Consider the following 20,320-nt stretch of genomic DNA (forward strand, 5'->3'; position numbering starts at 1 on the left):
AAATGTTTTGTTCTATTAGTGAAGTGTGTGTAAGGCAAAATGAAACAGAAGCTGTGAGGAAGCTCAACTCCCCCCCCCCCATAAAAACTCTTCAAACATTCATAAAAAAATCATTTTAAAAAAACATTTTGAAAGTTCTTTTTAAATTAATTTTTCAGTTTTAAAATGTATTTTCAGCTCTAAATTTTCAGAAACGGCAATCCAAAGTTTTTGAAAATTTTGGTTTACAAACACCCCTGCATTGAACTGCATGAGTAAAAATTCATCAAATAACTAGCTAGCTTAACTTGATTGGCACACAACAAAAATGCGGAAAAGGCTGAAAAAAGCACTTGGCTAAGTTCTTACATTTCTAGCTCATGTACAGAGTATATAAAACAATATGGAAAAATCCCTACTAATAAACAATTCCAATTAATTATGCATTGTTTAAATGAGAAACATTAACATTTGAACATTTAATATGTAACTGTATGTAAATATTTGAAGATAAATCTTATTTTTATAATTTAAAATGTAACAGGAAAATTTTCTTATTGTCTTTTTATTTGTGGATGAAAGTTTTGCTTATTATTTATCTGCTGCAAAATTTTAATTATTTTTTAGGTTCTAAATACACTAAAGGGCTTGCCAAATATTTTGAAAACAAGCTACCCTCAGGCAAAAGAAGGAGTCAAATATGGTACGCTGTTTTTATAGTTAGTAATTGTAAATCTTACATGTTAAAAAGTAAAAGTATGGTATGGTGTTAAATAATATGCTCTGCAGGGTTGTTACTGACACTTATTCAAGTTGGGTACCAAGAGCGCTGGCATTAATGTGAAAATTCAGAACAATTCAGAAAATGATTGACTTTACTTTCAACAGAAAGAAAAAATCCTCTTAAGAAAAGTAATACTGTCAGCCCTGCTTAATTGAATATAGTCGATTATTGATAGTCGAAATTTGTTTGATTAAGCGAGGAAATTCTCTTTACCTTTCTTAATTGACAACATTTGTTTAAAATGTAATAATAAATCAATAGCTATATAAAAGGAATAATATATGTTACTGGCAAAAAGTTTTTGAAAAAAGTTAAATAAACAGCAAAATAGTTTAATAATTAGCATGTATATTACAAGTACCTATGAAAATTATAAAAAGTAACTTACAACTTTAGTTATGAAATCTGTTTAAATGCATTTTTTCAGTACAGTGAAACTTGTGTAAGTTAACCACTTGGGGTGCAGTACTGAAGTGGTCAACTTAGACAGGTGGTCAACTTACAAAGGGTTTGTTATAAGATTCTCAGCCGAATTTGGTGCAAATTGGTGGTCAAGATAGACAGGCAGGGTTGTCCCAATTGGACCCAATGGGTTTTTTTGAAAAAACCCATTTAAAGAAGCCCATTATTTAGCCCACATTTGGGTTTTTTAAAATTTTCTGAGAAGTTTTTAAAAAAATTTATTAATTTAAATACTTTCACAATTTAAACTTCTTTTTTATTTGTTCTTCACCAGAGACAATTAAGGTAAAAAATGAATTTTGAACTTTAATAGTATTTGTTAACTCTTAACGGCATTAAAAATATACTTCAGGGATTTTAAATAAATGTATTTAATTTTTTTCTTAAACTGGTCAATAAATAACTCAAATTATCTTGACCAAGTCCTGTCACGTCCGATTTTCTCAATATTTGTAGATCGTACAGAGGAAACTAATCTAGTTAAAAGGCTTTCATGTGAATTATTTTTCTGCTAAACAACACATCACAAATCTGGAATAAACACAAGGTATATTTTTTTAGAAGTAAACAGATTTTTCAAACGGTCGACAGAAAACAGAACAGGTACAGTATTTTCATTATCTTACGAAAAAGTTTAATATTTCTTACTCTGTACACAGAAATAGAAAAACAGGCAACATAAAATTCAAAGAAATGTCTTGATTAAGCTGGAATTCAATAAAAAGGGATTTAAACTACTTGAGGTTTTACAGTAGTTTTGCATAACAAAATGAAATACAATAAAATAAAATGCAAAAAAAAATGTTGTAATTGCAAACAAGCAATAGATTTTATCACTCGAGAAGTAACAATGTTTAGCCTTAACTGTTGGTAATAATGAAAATTAAAAAATCTGAAACTTCACCATTCTTGGGTTTTTTCGTCTTTTATACTTTTCTTCAGAAAACGCTGAATTTTAGCTAGTTTTCCAGCTTTTTTTTATCCGAAGACAATTTTTGCACTTGGTCCATATACTTACGCCAACAATATGCTACAAGTACCCCACATTTTCCTTAAAAAAGACAAAAAAAACCCACATTTCTTTTAAAAAACCCAACTTTAGTTGGGTGTTTTTGGGTTTTATTTAAAAAAACCCTGGGTCCATGGGCTTTTTTTAAAAAACCCGGGTTTTTGCCAACCCTGTAGACAGATGATCAACTTTACAAGTTTTACTGTACATTTCTTTTTAAAAAATTCCATAAGAGTGAAGTATTGCTTACTCAAGGTCTTTTAAGAACATATTTCTGACTCCCTTTACCCCCTCCTTGGCTTCTGTGTTTCTTTAATATTTATCAATTTATTATCGTCTAAAATGCATATATTTCTTTGTATTAGTTGATTTAATTTTCGACTGCGTTATCTGTTTTTTTTTCTTTGTGATGGCAAAGACGAAAAAATTCGGTAGAGCATTGGAAATGTTTTGATGGAATATGAATGTTGTTTTTTTAAGGCGTTGTCGGCAAAAAATATTACTTTTTGTTTTTACATCAATAATTGTTCTTAATTTATTTCTAATTTATTCAAAGTTTTTCTCAGCAAAAATGTTTGCGAAAGCTGATTAATATTATTCAATTATCCGGGTAAATTATTTGATTAAGAGGAGATTTTTACTTTGCGTCTTGGGGAAATATTAGGTTCCGGGAGGTTTTATTCGTATAAGCAGGGTATTCGTTTATCCGTTACCCAATTAAGTAGGGCTGACAGTATTTTAATATTTCTGACAGTAGTAACAAATATCTATAGTGTACTTACTTTCTAGGTAATCAAATCCCTATAAGGCAATCATCAAAACTTGCAGAAACATAACTGAAATTTGGAGAAAATCTCTAGTTTTGTAAAAAATTGCTTAACTTTGAAAAAGACCGAAAAAAGTGGTGGGTGTGATATGCATAGCTTTGAAAACATTGCAAAATCAAAGAAAAAAAACATAAAAGGTGGCCAGTGCTTGTTTATATGTGAAGCAACAACAAACGGACAGAATTCAGGATTAAATTAAAACAATTTTCCATTAGTGTAATGCAGTTGACAGAGACTTCCTGTACTTAAAATTTTGGGATGGTGAAAATTCTCAATTAAGCCTTAAAATTTACTGAACGATGAAAAAAGAACTTGCACACACACAACCCTGAATCTAATAAGAAGGTTAAGAAAAAAAAATGCAGTGACCTCCCATTGGGGCACCTCTGACCATTAGTTATAACAATGTTCTAGGTCAGAATAATGCAAGCACCAAAAATTTCATAAATCATTCATTACTTGAGGGTATTTATGCATAAAGAAACTTTCCTGAACAGATTGCAAATGTCACAGCACTTTTCTTGTATTTTTCTAGCGAGAAAAATTAAACCTGAGCAAGGTTGCATTATATGGGAAGAAGAGACCGCACTTCAAATTTATCGGAAATATAAAGCTTTTGATGGTTTGGTAAGAACATTTTCACATACATAAATCATGATTGCTCTTGAATATTTTCCTTATTATCTGTCAGTCCTTGACAATATAAGTGTCAATATAAGGAGTATATAGTCAATGTATATCAGAAAGTGCAATTTCAGATTCAAATTAGGAATCCAGCTTTAAGAAGCTTTATATGTATAGTCTCGAGAAAGGAGGGGCAGAGGGAACATGATTCAGCAGCCCTATTATTAAAAGGGACGACCTCAAAGGACTATGTTTCTACACAGAAGGTGAAACCAGAGGTCGTTTTTCAAGGCTGTTCAAATTCCAGCTAATCTTGAACCAGGCACGTAATTAGGATTTTGTTAGGGGGGGGGGCAAGGTTGCATGAAACTTAAAAATGAAGACATGCTAAATCAGAAGCATTAACTGTTAATTGTATAAATTATGAGATTATTAATGAGTATGATAATTAGCTTAATTAAGTAATGATATAATATAAGCATGCTAATTAAAACTTTGCAATAAATGAATGCTCCATCATTCTCCACCCCAGACAGTTTCAAATTGAATTTTGGACAAAATTTAATGTTTCTATGGACGAAAATATTGCCAAGGCTCATTAAAGAGAAGCTCAAAATGTTTCTTTATTCATTAAAATTTTTAGAATTCCTTCAACGATAAGAAATGGAATGATACCTCTAATCTTCATCTTTTTTATAGTATTTTCATATAAAAGCTTGTTCAAACAACTAAAATACATAGAAACGTGTTGTTACTCTTTAACAAGTATTTTCTTGTGATTTATTGCTTGAACAGATATCTTAGGATCAGTTATGGTATTTACAATGAATTAAGTTAAACAATAAATTTTATGTCAAAATTTTGAAGAAAATTCGAATGATAATTTATTTATAAATACTATTTATCAGGCCATCAAAGATATTAAAAAATTTTCTTGGACATTTTGTATTTAAGGAGTTTTGCATGCAGGGTCATTTGAGGGTGATAAGAGGAAGCATTACTTTTAGAACTTGGGAAAATGAATTCATGAGTCTGAATACACTTGTGAACACATTGTATTCATAATATTTTTATGTATACATGAAATACACCGCCAGCTCAGTCAATTCCAGCCGAGAACTGCAGTTTCGTGCTTATTAGCACTCATCTGCCCGGCATAGGACTAACTGAGAGTTTTTACCCTTCTGCAGAAAAACAAAATAATTAAACCAAATCTGTAGTTCTGTTCATTATGCTGATTCTTCAAAACAACTTCTGTACAAAATGTTTCATTTAAAATTTTAATTTAAACAACTGTGAGGGAAATGACTTATAGTAACTGAAATGATTATCACAACAAAGTTTGACACTCTAAATGTAGCTATTTTACTAACAATTTGCAGATATAAAAATTTTAAATTTCTACATTTGGCGGTAGTCATTTGATTTCAATGCTTTAGAAGGTAATCTTTGCCCCATTTGTGATAATATGGCAGCACCCAAATTAGATATACCGTAAAAAGCCAATCATCTTTCGGTGAGAAATATAAAAGAAAGGTTTATAGGTTCTTTGAAGTCTCAATTTGCCAACATTTTGTTCTAAGTCATCAGATGTTATAATCTAAAGGTTTAAGAGAATACAAATCTCCAGTAAAAACTCTAAGAAAAGTTGTAAATTAAAAATCTAGATATGATTTAAATCGATATTTTGAAATTATATAACTAGAAAATCGCCCGTCAAAATATGATAGATGAAAATTGATTCCACATTTGAACGAAGCATTTGCCTGTGTGGTGACATTTTGATAGTTGACATTTTAAACTCTAACTCCAGTAGATTAACCCTAAGCTTCAGTAGATAGCATTCATTGTTGACCAATTTTTCGTTTCTTCAGTGCCCTGAAAGGACACAGTCTTACCAGTAAAACAGTTCAGTTAGAAGATCCAGTTCAGACTTGTTGCAATAAAACCTTTCCCTGCATTTTAAACATTGCCAAAACATGTTATCAAATTATCATGACCTGGCGCGAGTTTCATTGCTGATGACGTCAGGAGCATTACTCGATCATTGGCTATTATACATACTCTATAACAAAAAAAAATCGACGCACCAAGAAGCAATCATCCGATTATTTCGAAATTTTGTATGCATGAGTGTTTTGACCAGATATACAAATGATTAAAATTGAGTGTCCAATGAATGAATAAGTTTGATCTTCAGCGCATCGAATGTATATAAATAGCAGTTCTACAACAGTTGTTAAAACTTTCGGTTTGATTGTGACTCAGATTACCTTTCAACAACTTAAAAATGCTTCCCTCATGGTTCATGCTCATTACATGCAACTGTCAGAGTTTAAAAGAGGTCGTATCATTGGATTGAAAGAAGCCTGTTGGTCAAATCGGAGATTGCTCGTCATTTGAGTCGAAGCGATGCGGCGATTCAAAGATGCTGGCAAGGATGGGTGGAAAATGGCAGAGTTCTGCATCAGGATGGTAGCGGTCGACCTAGGGTCACAACAGATCGTGATGACAGAGTGACTCTCTGATCAGCTGTCACAGCGATTTCTTAATCTCTATGAACCATCAGGCGTTCAACCCAGACACCAGTGTCCATCATGATCATTTACAGACGTTTGGGACAATGAAATCTACGCTGGCACCGACCAATACGCCACCTGCTACTGACGCCTACACACTGCCGAGCCATATTACAGTGGTGCACGGCTCGATTAGGTTGGAATGATGCCGACTGGGGACGTATGGTCTTTAGAGACAAATCCCGCTTCCAACTGTATCATGACGATCATCGAAGATGTGTTTGGAGACACCCAGGGCAGAGGGGGGATCCTGGTATCACTTTTGCACGCCACACTGACCCTTAACTAGGCATTATGGTCTGGGGTACACTTACTCCACAGTGGTACGTGGACAACATCCTAAGACCTGTTTCACTGCCGTTCCTTTTGCAGTACCCTCGGCTGGTTTTCAGCAGGACAATACCAGATAACATACGGCACATGTTGCTATAAACTGTCTGCAAGCTTGTCAAACTCTTCCGTGGCCTGCCAGATCTCTCTCCCATTGAGCATGTCTGGGATATGATGGGATGGCGATTGCATCTAGCAAGGAATGTTGATAACCTCGTCCAACAATTGGAGCAAATTTTGCCGGAAATACCGCAGGACACCCTACGGGAGCTTTATCGGTGTTTGGCTACGCTATGCTTCAGCTTGTATCCAGGCTAGAGGCAGGTCAATACCTTATTGAACTTGTTACTCTAACTCTGACATAAATTATTCGATTGTTCTGAGAATTTAATCGTTTACTATTCTGTGCATTGTCTTCCTATCCACCAATTTTCGTCTCAATCGGATCGCTCCTTCTTGGTGTGTTGATTTTTTTGCTATAGAATGTATATGAGGATAAGAAGAACATTATTATTTTTGCATTCAGAGTCTACTGTGCTTTTTAATTATGAATGTAGATACTTATTAAATAACTCTTCAATACAAAGAATTCAGTATATAGCTATCCAAAAATTTGCTAAATGAAGCATATGAACGAATATTATATAGTATTTTATTTGAAAAATGGAACTAGAAGATAGAAGAAAATATATTTTTTCAGTTAAAACTAATTAATAACTTTTTGCTTTTGATCTCATGAACACAATTCAGTTAGTCTTTTAAAATAATGATTAAAAATAATTTTGTTATATCTTAAAACTTATACATCTTTACACATACGTTAATCATTCCAAACTTAAAATTAAAAAAAACCCAATACATTCAAAATTTTTTAAATTCAATTTGTTGTTTTTTTAAAACTTTGATATCACTGAAATCAATTTTGTTACATTACTATTAACCTTTATTTATTCATCTTTTTTTTTACCTCCAGATACGATTTTACCCCCTTTTTTATAGATCATATCTAAAACCTCGAAAAATAAAACATTTGCAAAAATTCTAGCTCTTTTTGTTACATTTTTGCTCAGAAAGGGTGAAAAAAAAAATCTCTCTATTACCTTGTGATGAAAATGAACAAATATATAGAACAAATTTAAAGACATTAGTTTCATGGTTGTAGAAAGACATTTGATCAATGCTAAAAGATGTGAGCTTCCAGGGCACAATGATATAAGTGATCCATCGTTGTTACGAATGAAAATTATAAGTAAAATGAATTGATTAGTTAAAAATGAAATGATGTTCGATGCTATTTTTATTTGAACATAGGAAAAAACAATGTATAAAATTGCTACTATTGTTAAACAAAGGAAAAAAAAATTGAAAAAACTGCAATACAACTTACCCAATGGGGGTCGGCTAATTTTTCTTATGTATTTAAGGTTATGCTCATGATTTTTCCTTGTTTGGAAGAAAACATTCATGCGAGGGACCTATACCAAATGGCAGCGATAGAGAAAGTGAATGGGTGACCTGACAGAGTTTTGCGCTATCCATGACGCTAGGAGCTTTAGACACCTTCTAAAAAGACCATGCGACTAGCGGCGGAACCCACCACTGTTCAACAAAAAAGAGAAGGGGATCTGTTTCTGATTAAACTCAGAAAAACATCTCAAGTGTTGCTTTCCCTTTTGTATGAACTTCCCGCAAAAACATACCTACAAATTTCTTGTCCTCGACATTTTCATCCTTGATGACTTTCATCAATCTTTCGTTGACAATAAATGTTTATTTAGGAGCTGCTGGCGATTTCCTTGCGGGGAGGGGCACTAAGATATTGCTCCTTTTTGGTAGGTCTGCGCCACGTCACAGGTTGAAAACTTCTGTCGCTCGTCCCTCCTCTCCCCACCACCACCACTCCCAGAGGTTCTATTGTTCGGAACTGAACTGAACGTGAGAAAGCTGTCAATTAATGAAAATATTTAGGACAAAAGATTATTAAAATTCAGTGGGGGTTTTTTTTGGAAAATTCTGTTTATGTTAGTGCAGAGGGACATCCCATGATCCCCCCCCCCCCCAGCAATGTCCCTGTTGAACACAAGAAAAATTACTACCTCCAATGATGTAGTAAAAAAAATTGAGGGAATTTAACCATTTTTAGAAGAGGGTAGATTCCAGGGTTGATGTTAAGGCCCAAAAAAGTCAGTTTAGATTACTTTGACAGATTACAATAATAATCAAAATATTTTTTGATTAGTAGTGTTTTTCCCCACAGTGCTACAGTTGGAAAAAATATTTGAAACTAAATTATCTCATTTTATAGGGTAGTTGACAAGTTTTTACTACGCCAAAAAAAGCTACTTGTGCAAAACAACTTGCAAAAACAACTTGTTTTTTGGAGAAAAATGGATTGATTTCCAGTTTATATTTTCGATTGTTTTTATAATACTAAACCAACTATTTTGGGAAATGTCCCTGTCCAACAACAGCACTGCTTCTCAAACTCAGGCACAGATCCAAAGGGGGTCCAGGTCATGCCCATCCCCTTTAAGTGCAAATGATGGCCTAAAGGTGTGTGTTGGGGAATTATATTTTGACAAAACCAACATAGACCCTCTAAATATGCCCAAAATGGATACTCTCTTTCAGAAATGATCCCATCCAAAACCAGAAGTTGGATCTGCCCTTACACCAACTGCAGCTACACCAATAAGAACAAAAGAAACTTTGAGCAATTTGATTGAGGAATTTTCTCGTAATGGAGCAATTAGTTTCAAAAGGGCTCTTGATGTTTATTGTTCCTGATCAACACCAATAAACATAAGTTGGATCTAATTAGTCCCAGGACTGGCCAAACTAGGATCAACCTATTTAGGATCCCAGTCTGCAATGGGTCATTTATTTTTTATTTGCATACCGTACATGGAATATTATAACAATTTAGAATATTATTGCATTTGAACTTGAAAATACTTATTGATATGTAAATTGGTAACTGCTACTTATTTAAATGCTCTGAAATGTAAATATAATTGAAACATTTCTAGTTAAGTAGTACATTTACATATCATTTATCCTTTTTTTGGAGGGGGGGGGGAAGCATATAATAATGACTTTGACAAATACATTCCATTTTAAGAAATGAATATATAAAGGCTTACTTTTTTGACAGTTTGATATCTACAGTTTTTGGAAAGGTGTGAAAGTTACGATAATGCAAATCCTCCCACCAGAGGATGCAGAAAATGCTCAAATTTCAAGATTAGTCGAACAAGGTTTGCCTGGTTATTGTTATTATCACAAGAAAAGGAGAAATCTCTTTGTAAAATGTAAGGTAAGTTTATTGTATTTTTAATCTTCCTGTTTGTTTTTTAAATTTTCCGATTATGCCCATATACTTTCCGAACTTCATGTGCATTCTAAACCCTTTTCATATTCAGGGCCGTCCCAAGGGGGGAGCGGGGCAATCTCCCGGCCGCCCCTTGTTGCGACAAAACACGACGACATTCACACAAAATGAGAGGCGCCCCTCATCGTATAAAATTAGGGGCACCTTGCAGCGCCCCCTCATTTCAAGTATCATAGATACACAGTCATAGACACACAAAATAGAGAATCATTGCAATGATTCTCTATTTTTTTCTAATGCATGAAAATATTCCTCTCGCTGTCTCCAAAACATTAGTTTCTTTCGTATATTTGAAGCTGATACAATTTCCGAGAATATAACTGTTTAAAATCAAACAAAAGGCATTTCTCCTTTATCTAGTTCTCACCAAATTTGCTTCGATTCTTCCCCCGCCTGCAGTGAAATAACCAGAAAAATGTTTTAAGGAGGCACATTGAAAAAATAAAAAACAGAAATAAATCATTTTTGATCGGATAGAAAAAAAGGTCAAAATTTTGAAACTTTTAGTTTTAAAAATGCAATTTTAGCCTTAAAAACGGGATTATAGCCCATGTTTATTGACGTTAGGGTAAGGGAGGAAACTCAGAGACTGTTTCCGATCGATTTTTTTTTTATAGATTGAAATCAACTCCTTCTCCCCCTGCAAGTTTTCGAGATTGAAGTTCCAAAAACACAACTTTAGACAAACTTTGAAGATTTTATAGATAGGAGGATCTAGAGCATTTCCCAGGAAAATTGTTCAAGATTATGGTTCAAAAAATTTCAGCAATGTTTTATATTCAGTGGCTATTCCAATTAAATTTTTTGTAAGTTTCATTAAAAAAACCTATTGCTTGTGATATTAAAGAAAGGCGGCGTGGGGACCCTTGCACAAATACTTTCCTAAACTCAAGTCTTAAAATGCAACTTGTAAGGCCATATTTTTTAATATTAGGGCTGATGATTAAATTAGAGCTCCAAAAATTGCTATTCTAAGCGATTTTTGATGTTGTTGAGTATTTGTGGGCTTCTCTCTAAAACTTACAAGTATTTGATGCAAAGAAATAACATCTTTGTTTATAACATATATATGAAAGCTGGTATTAAGATGCTACAAGTAAAACCAAAAAACTCTTGTAAAGAATTATTGGATGAGTTCAGATCATAATTTAATTTTCATGTAATTTACTTCAAAAAATACATTTTCTATTTATATTCAGCAAATTATTTATTCGTTTTCTTAGTTTGATCAATATGAATAGTCAATTCAGTTTTTATTGTTTGTTTTTTAACTATTTAGAATAACATTTTACCAAATAAATATTTGGATTTTTAACATTTCCATTTTTCGAAAAGTTTTTGGGGCATTAATGTTCTACAAAGGGCGATTTTCGAAAAAATGTCCCATGTGTAACACTAAGTTTTTTATGTTATTCAAGTAACTATTAATTAAATATATGATTAACTGTTATTTTTTGTATAGTACATTAAAGCATGTAAAATACCCCAACAGCATTATTTTTTGAAGGCTTTGGTTAGCTGGAAAAAAATTAAAAAAACTTTATGTAGAGCACGGGACATTTTTTCGAAAATCACCCAGAAACAGATTCATTGCTTATGTTTTAATTTATTTCATGCATAGCCCTCTGATTGTTCTGTTCATTAATGTGTAAAAAATTCAAGTATGTATTATGCACTGATGTTAAACTAACTTGATTTTTCTGTGTGTATGGGCGGGGGGGGGGGCGCCAGAAAACTTTTGCCCCTGGCACTGTCAGCTCTTCAGACGGCCCTGTTCATATTATTAGACAATGTTATTTAGAGGTATATATCAAATACTAAAGCTATAAGTTACATATGAAAAAAATATGCCCATTGAAGTCTGATATTATAAAGATTATAAAAAATGAAACAGAAGAGTGTACTAGAAAGCCAGGGTTTTACATCAGTAATTGTAAAAAATATTGCATGCATTTGTTTCAGGGTTTCAATAAACCAATTTATTAAATTTTCTAAACATCTGGATGCTAAGCAGCGTTTAAAAACAGTTGAAGTGTGTGGAAGCTTTTTAACCTTCTTAATAATCAAAGATCCTTGCAACCTCACAATACATGTGCAATATTTTTTGACATTTGCACTGTAAAAAGCTGGTTTCTTCAGAAAGGTAAAATTTTACTTCTTAAAATGGAAGTGTTTGATAAACATAGATTTATAATTTATTATATAATCTTTATTAAAGCTTCAGAATTTAAGAAATAAAAATACTGGGTACTTGAATAAGTTCTTGCTGTTTTACAACAGCTGGTGTTAGGCCGAGGACTGCTGATGGCCTTTGAAAAAAGTGAGAAAGGTGACAAATTTGAAAACAAAAGTGACTAAAAGGTGACAAAAAAGTAACTAAAAGGTGACCAAAAGTAATTTGTTAAGAACTCAAAAAACAGGAAAGGATTATCTCTTTTTACCGACTTTTACCAAAATAGCCTATATGCTTTTTGTAAAGATTTCTACAGTTTCACTTTCAATAGATGTTTTAATTTTTCCCCATTTTCTTAGTTTCTTCTTCACAATCCTTTCTTTTTTGCTCCTGTTTCAATTCCAAATCCTTTTTCCTTTTACATTCCTCCATGTATGTTGTGTAATTTGCGTGTGCTTGTTGTGCACATTTAATTATTTCTGGACCAATTGGTAATGAAAGCAAATGAGGATATTCTTTTACAGCGTCTTCAACTATAAGTATGCTGTTCAAAAATCTTTCAGTTCTTGCTGTCTTATTTTCACCAAAAAGATGCTTTGAAATGGAAAATAGTCTTTCAATGTCAGCATTACCATGTGATAATGCAAGTGAAGCTTTTATCACCTTAGAAACATTGGGAAACTTTAGAACATTGGAAGTTGAGTCCTTTTTTGAAATGTGCTGCTGCCAATAGATATCACTGGTTTTGTTTTTGGATGCTTCATCATCTTTTTCCAGCTGCAAAAGTTTCCATTCATCTTGCAACCTATCGAGTGGAACATTAAAAGGCATGATTTTGGTAATCTTTATAAAAACCTTACAGCTTCTAGATTTACTTCTCTCTTTTGGATCCAAAAATTTGAAACTTTTCAGTAACCCGTTTGATATGCAACTTTTTTCTATTACATGCCTGCATGCAGTCACACAATGCTTTTTAACACCTCTTAAAAACATAACCTTTTCATTTTCTTTCAGTTTTGACAGTTCATCTGTCACCTATCCACTAACAACGAGATCTTTAAGAGGTAGTCTGTTACCAACTGCAAACAGTTTATCCGTGTCTATGTTTGAAAAATCATCTTTTTTTATGACAGAGGCTTTTATAACTCGAGCCATAAAAGTTTGAACAATGGTCTCTATTTCTTGGTACAATTTGTGTATCATAGGCGCTTGGCATTGAAAGCGTTTCGTGAACTGCATAAACAAATCAGCAGATGAAAAGATAAAATGCAGCTCAGCTTTTATAGAAGGTCTTTTTAAAACATTTGCAACAGCTTTATATGACCTGCATTGCATAGCTGAATTCTTTTTCAAAGGCACATGTTTAAAAAAATAATACTGAAGAGCATCCCACTCTTCCAGTAGTCTGTTTGCTGCAGGTCCAAGAGTAAGCCAACGGGTAGTTGTGTGTTTCAGGAACTTGTGATGAGGTGTATTTAGTTGAGCTTGCACTTCTTCGAAGTCCTCATAACGGGAAGGACAACCATCAAAATAGCTATAAGTACTAAGAAGAAGTTCAGATGCTTCTTCACCTAAATACTGCAATGCTTTGACATATGCATTATGCATTGTATGAGTACTGCAAGTACCAATATTTATTAGGCTTTTTTCTCGTGTCTCAAGGATAATAGTGTCAAACAACCTAAAAACCTTTTTATTAACATAAGGACCATCCAAAGGAAAGCATGAGACATTTATTCATGGATAATTGCTCTCGGTAAGTGCTTCACATAGCTTCTCAATCGAAATTTCACCAACAGCCTTGCCCAAGAAGAAAGTTTTGAGATGCCTTGTTGTGAAGCAACATTGGCTTTCAGACCAATATTTTGTTGTTCGTTGCAGTTCTTTTTTGTCTTTGACATTGGTAGTTTCATCAAAGCTCAAAGTGTAATAGGATAAACATGCTTCTTTTAACATACATTCCCGAAAATAAGGAGCAGTCCATCTGTAGAAGGGATAGAAGAACTGGTTCTGCTCATAGGATGCAATTGCAAGCGATAAAAAAATTCCCCGATTTCTCGATAGCATAGCTATTTTTCTTAAACAACAACAAGGTGGGGGGGGGGGCATATTTAAGGCTATTTTTTAAATTAATTTCACTGTTAAAGCTACCATTCAGATATTTTTCAAAGATTTAAATATTTAAAAAAAAATTCCTAAGACGCATTTCAAAAAAGGTGAGAAAGGTGACAAAAGTTGAAAAAGGTGACTAAAAGTAACCAAATTTTCAAAAGGTGACTAAAGGTGAGAAAGGTGACCGACTCCTCGGCCTGGCTGGTGTTGCTGGAGCTGATTGAGCTAGTTTATGATATTGACGCATCTATATACAAGCACTACAAGAGAGCTTGAAATGCAGTGTATGTTATTTTGTAGAAGTGCAAACAACTTCATGTTTCACAGCTTAAACATGTCAAACTTGGTGCCAAAAAAAAGAGTATTTGCGGGGAATTTTACGGCATTGTTTCAATCAAAAAAAGCAGTACAGTTAAAGCTCACAGACTTTTTGTTGACACTTATGACAATGGTGCTCTGTTTCCAATAACCTGTAGATTTTGGCTTAGATGCTTTAAAAATAATGATTTTGATCTTAAAGATAAAGTTCTGGCCCACCAAAAAAAATTTGAACATGGACAATTGGATGCACTACTTCATAAAGACTAATGTCAAACGCTAGCTGAACTTACAGAATCAGTAGGAGTTGATCACACAACAGTTTGAAAATGTTTGAAAGCATTAGGATTGAATAAAATCTATTTTGCAGCCTCTGACTAGTTATTTATTGACTGCCCCTAATAAAAACACTTGACTTTTCAATGCCATGGGAGGAACTTGAGCTTGGGAGCTCCTTAGGACTCATGATTTTGTTGCTTTAGGCCAAATGAATTATTGCTGTGTCTAGACACAAGTTGATTTTTCATAAATATATGCCATTATTGTTTTTGCCATTTACTTGCTTTCAGGGGGGCATTTCAACATTTCAATTGGGGGGGGGGTCAAGTTTTTCAAATGTGAATTATCTCAGTATGGAATAAAATGCATATTACTTAATAGCAAGAGATCATAAAACAGATTTTGTTTTTTAAAGTAAGGTTATTAAAGTTATTTAAATTTTAATGACCACAGTTGAGCTATTGAACAAAATGTTTTGATGTATGTTATGTAAATTTTAATGTGCGATTTTCGGAACCTAGAAGAAGAGGAAATCTTGTTACTATATTCCATCAGTATCCAATGTCATGCTTTTTTGCCAGTATAGCTGAAAATGAAAGTCTTTCTTGATCCATTATGCACCGAAGAAAATTCTCTAATCTCCTGAGACACAAGAATTATCTTTCGCAGCTAGCTGAGCTGATTGGAATGGTTGAAAAACAATTAAAGCAACAAAGTAATGCTCTCTTTTAAATTTTTCTTTTTAAAAAAACCCATGCAACTTTAAAATTTGTGCTAGTCTTCGTTTTTCATCATTGAACGGTTGACTGGCGCAAAACAATACTTTTTGCTTTTAAATAAATTTTACTTGTAAGGGAAATATTTATCTCTCTTGCTCAATAACCAATCCCTATAATATCAAACTTAAGACTACCAACACAGATAGATAAATATTTATCATCAAATCTTGTGTTAATTTCATTAGAAACTTAATGAATCTATTATTATATGCAAATTATTAATTCAATCTTATTACTTTGCATCAACATGTGGGTTTTTGTCACTTAAAAAAAAATATATTTTTTTTTAATGGATCTGTTGTAAGGTCTGAAAATGATTCATGAATTTCTAAGTTATTATCCAAACAACTTGTTCATGTCTGGAAATGTTTCCAGTTTTGTCAACTTTTCTTGAGAACCAGCTGGAAATTTTCTTTAAACTTTCTATTTACATATGATCATTGATTTTTGCGTTATGTAAATTTTCCCCATTTTTTATCTACAAGGGCGGTTCAATAAGTACCCGTGTTAGAAATGAAGACACCATTTTTTAAAATTTTTTTTTAATATTTTTTAACATAGTCCCCTTTTAGAAAGATGCACTTCTCACAATATTTCTGCCCCAACCCCTCCTTAAAATGGGATTTGTCGAACTCTCCAAAATATGTCTCTGTCTCAGTGATGACTTCCTGGTTTGAGCTAAAGTTTTACCCAAGAGCCATTTCTTCATGTTCGGGAACAAGAGAAAGTCGCAGGGATCCCCAGATTGAGTGAATACAGGGGGTGTGGCTTTTACTCATAACGCAATTCATGCAGTTTGGCGGCGACAACTCTGGATGAATGTGCTGGTGTGTTATGGTGGTGAAAGAATCTTATTTTTCACCAAATACGACCATGTCTCCTGCAGTTTTTTTGTTGAAGCGGTCCAATTACTCACTGTAGTATTGTCCAGTGATCGTTCTTCCTTTTCCTAAAAAAATCCATCCAGGTCGCTTCTCATCAAAAATGGATGTTTATCCACGTTTAAATTTGAACCAATACCTAACTATGGTCATAGATGGCGAAGTGGCCCCATAAACAGCATTCAACTTTGCTTTTATCTTTATGCATTTTTACCCATCCAAAAACAAAAAGAGAGTTACCGAAGGATGCTGCTCCTTTTCCATCTTAGTAAAGATCATGATACATGTCTTACTCGAATGATTGCTAAATCCAAACTTACCTATCCAGCAATCTGACATTTGTTGTGCCGTCGTTTGATAGATGGTAGTATACAATCACACCAACTTCCCTCAGGAACGCCTTCTGTCGTCAAAAGCGAGTACTTATTGAACCGTCCTGGTATGTGCGCAAAATATATGGGGGTGCTTGCTTTCGAAGAATTTTGCCATATATGACTAAGGAGATCATACATCCTGTTTTACCTGACCATACGTCTCTGTGCATAGTTCTAGGAGGGTGAAATGTTTGAAGTGTGAGAGAATGGAATATTGGGAATATTTTAACCAATAGTCATAGTGTGGAATTGTTTAAGCACTTTTATAGTAACAAGATAAATACCCAAATTTCCACGTTATAATTAATTATATTTTATGTTTGCTTAGCCCTAATTTGAGGATAGTAAGGATTGTTTTGCTTATGAATTATTTGAGGTCTATCAAAAAAGCACGAAATAAACTACAGTATAACTTTGATTTAACGATACCCGATTTAACAATTTCCTCAATTTAATGATATGTTTCACTGCAGTGGATATGACTGCATTGAATGTCTATGATCCTTGATTTAACGATAACTTTTTCCAGTCCCTTGACAATTGTTAAATCAGGGTTATACTGTACTTGCAATTTTATATATAGATTCCTATTTCATATCAGCATTGGATGTACTTAAACAAAAGTGCGCATTAAAAAAAATCAAAATTTCAATTCTTTTTTTAATGTTAATTTCTGTAATAAGCACAAACTGTAAAAGAAATACAACATGGAGACTTTTTTATTTTACACTTGCAGTTCACTATAACTGTTAAATATCCTGCTTTAAGGAAAAATAAATGGTCACCTGATATAAGACTCACCCTTTTCTTGCTTTTTTTTTCATGGACATCATGAACAATGAAATATTATGGCAGACTAATGCATGAAAGTGTTTTGTGAAATTCTGAATCGCACCAAAATTTTCAATTGCCCATTGGAAGAGTTGTAAGATAAAAAAAAATTATGGACCATATGATAAGCAAATTGTTACCTCATTAAAATGTTAAAAGACAAAAAAACTCCAAATGACACTCAAAATCTCCACAGCATAACCACAACTTTCCCCAGTATTGAAATAAAAGTTGTTTGATGATTTAATAGTACAAGCATTGTTTAACCACTGATGAGATGAAAAGGCAAAGATCCGGTTCACAGATGGACACAGATACATTTTTTAGTTCTCAGGGATGCCAGTTCGCCATTGCGGGTATGCATTAGCCTCCAAATTAAGGGGAGTCAAAGAAACAAACCATGGACATCAAATTTTTCCTTATCTCACTCATGAAGATGGAATTGTCTTAACTGGCAGCTTGCCAATTCCATGGTACACATGGTCAGACAGTACCTGAGATAGAATCATGTGAATTTTATGTATTAAAAATTCTTGAATAGGAATCATAAATATGTAAAATGAAGGCTCTACTCAAAGAGCATCAATGTATGTCTTATGTCAATTAAGCATTTAAAGAAAAAAAAATCAATTGAATGATATTGGCAACTCTTTCATAAAGTTATAAGGAACTTGTTGCAATAAAAATTTATTATTTTTATGCTGTTATATATAATCAAATTTTTTCTTTTAGGATGGATGGTGTGGCTTAACATCCGTAAAGATACCAACTAGAGGAAAAATTTCTGCTTTAGATTTTTACAATGGCTTTATAAGCAAAGTAGATTCTAATCAAGCCTATTTTTCTGTGAAATAAAGATTATATATATTTTTTAGTTTGTAATATTATTACACGCAAGTAGTAAGCGACTTAAAAGTAACTTAGGCATAAAAGTGACCGAGATTAGATAATTTAAGAGAAACAGGAAGTTCCGTCCAGAACTTAACGAGCCTACTTTCCCCATATACCATTGTTTCCCAACAATGGTATCCTTTGTAATATTATTACACGCAAGTAGTAAGCGACTTAAAAGTAACTTAGGCATAAAAGTGACTGAGATTAGATAACTTGAGAGAAACAGGAAGTTCTGTCCAGAACTTAACGAACCTACTTTCTCGTATACCATTGTTTCCCAACCGGTGGTTGGCGAACCCCTGGGGGTTCTGGTGAAGTATTAAAAGGGTGATAGATTCATAAATGATATTCTTATTATTAAAAGGGGATGGAAAGGAAAATGATACTCTAATGCCGGAATTTTAATTCAAGCTGTTTTTGTTCATCCTTTATTTATTTTTCTCTTGAAAGGCACAGGATTTTACCATTTTCATCGAGTGCCGAAAAAGTTCAATTTTTGGTTACAATGAAGATGAAAATGAAAGAATATAAGTGTAATAATTAGAGTTTATTAAAGTCGTTTCTATTATTTTTCAATAATTTAAAAAAAAAACTGCATTTTATTCCGCAGTTTTAGCATAAGGACAAGAGAATTCTTCAGCACTCAAACTTCTAATTGCAAAATGATTATCTCAAATCGCAATCACATGATTAATATGCGCAGTTGATTCCCACCAAACAGCTAGACTCCTAGTCCTTTACAAGAAGATATAAACTAAAGACTTTTACTTTTAATTGCAAGATGACATATCATATTGATAGACAGGTTTTTCTATACGGTATTTTTAAAATTATTCCTTAATTGACTTTTGATTCAGTGTTACAAATGTTACTGCTGTGTCAGAAAAATACTTTTTAAATTTTTTATCTCCTTTGGACAAATGTTTCAATGCTAAAAAGAACACACAAAGAGAAATACATAAGCAAATTAAATGCTGAACCTAAAGTCAGACAATCTATCAGATATATGAGTCCAACTTAGCGTTCCTTTAGACCTTAAGACTTTTTTCTAAGTTGAATGAAGCTTAAAAAAGAACAATCACAGGGTTTGTTCCTTGTTGAATTTGTTTTGCATTTATTTGCTAGCTATCATTTTAGTTTTGTAGACTCGTTTCTATATTTTGCTGCTATGTTTTTGTTTTTGTGATAAACTATTCAGCAACATGAAACTGAAGCACCTCTCCCAAGTTTTATTGTATGTGTGACTTTCTTTCTTTTTCTTTTCTCTCCTTTTTTGCTTGTTACTTATTACTTACTGCCCAAGGGGTTTGCCAACTTCTTTCACATTTTACAAGGGGTTTGTAAGGGAAGAAAGGCTGGGCACCACTGCCGCATACCAATACTGACTTTTTAGTATCTAATCAATGTTCCTAAAACAAGCTAAAATTGCAATAATTTCAAACGATTTTCAACATTTTTTTTACCTGATTTCTAGCAATAAAATATGCCTTCCTCATCTGAAGAAATAGATGCGTAAAAATAAATAAATGAACAGATAAAGTAGTAGCATCTTTTAAACAAAGCAGCTAATATATTTTTTTCCATTAAAAAAATCTTTAATTGCTTACAAAAAAAAAAGAAAAGAAAAATAGTACGCTCATTAAAATAACTACATTATGGCAAAAAGAAAAAAATCATTTGTTTTTCCGGTGTTG

The 20,320-nt window shown here is 33.0% G+C and overlaps 1 protein-coding gene across 1 annotated transcript in view; it reads left to right on the forward strand.

Annotated features, from left to right (window-relative positions):
- Positions 1 to 18,587, forward strand: part of LOC129220594 (methionyl-tRNA formyltransferase, mitochondrial-like) — a 30,729-nt gene extending 12,142 nt beyond the window's left edge. The window contains exons 6-9 of the mRNA XM_054855024.1: positions 607 to 682; positions 3,597 to 3,688; positions 9,749 to 9,910; positions 18,465 to 18,587. Of these exons, the coding sequence (XP_054710999.1) occupies positions 607 to 682; positions 3,597 to 3,688; positions 9,749 to 9,910; positions 18,465 to 18,587 (453 nt within the window). The remainder of the gene's footprint in view (positions 1 to 606; positions 683 to 3,596; positions 3,689 to 9,748; positions 9,911 to 18,464) is intronic.
- Positions 18,588 to 20,320: the final 1,733 nt, after the last annotated feature.

Source organism: Uloborus diversus, chromosome 4 (genome assembly GCF_026930045.1).
Source record: "Uloborus diversus isolate 005 chromosome 4, Udiv.v.3.1, whole genome shotgun sequence".
Lineage (NCBI taxonomy): Eukaryota > Metazoa > Arthropoda > Arachnida > Araneae > Uloboridae > Uloborus > Uloborus diversus.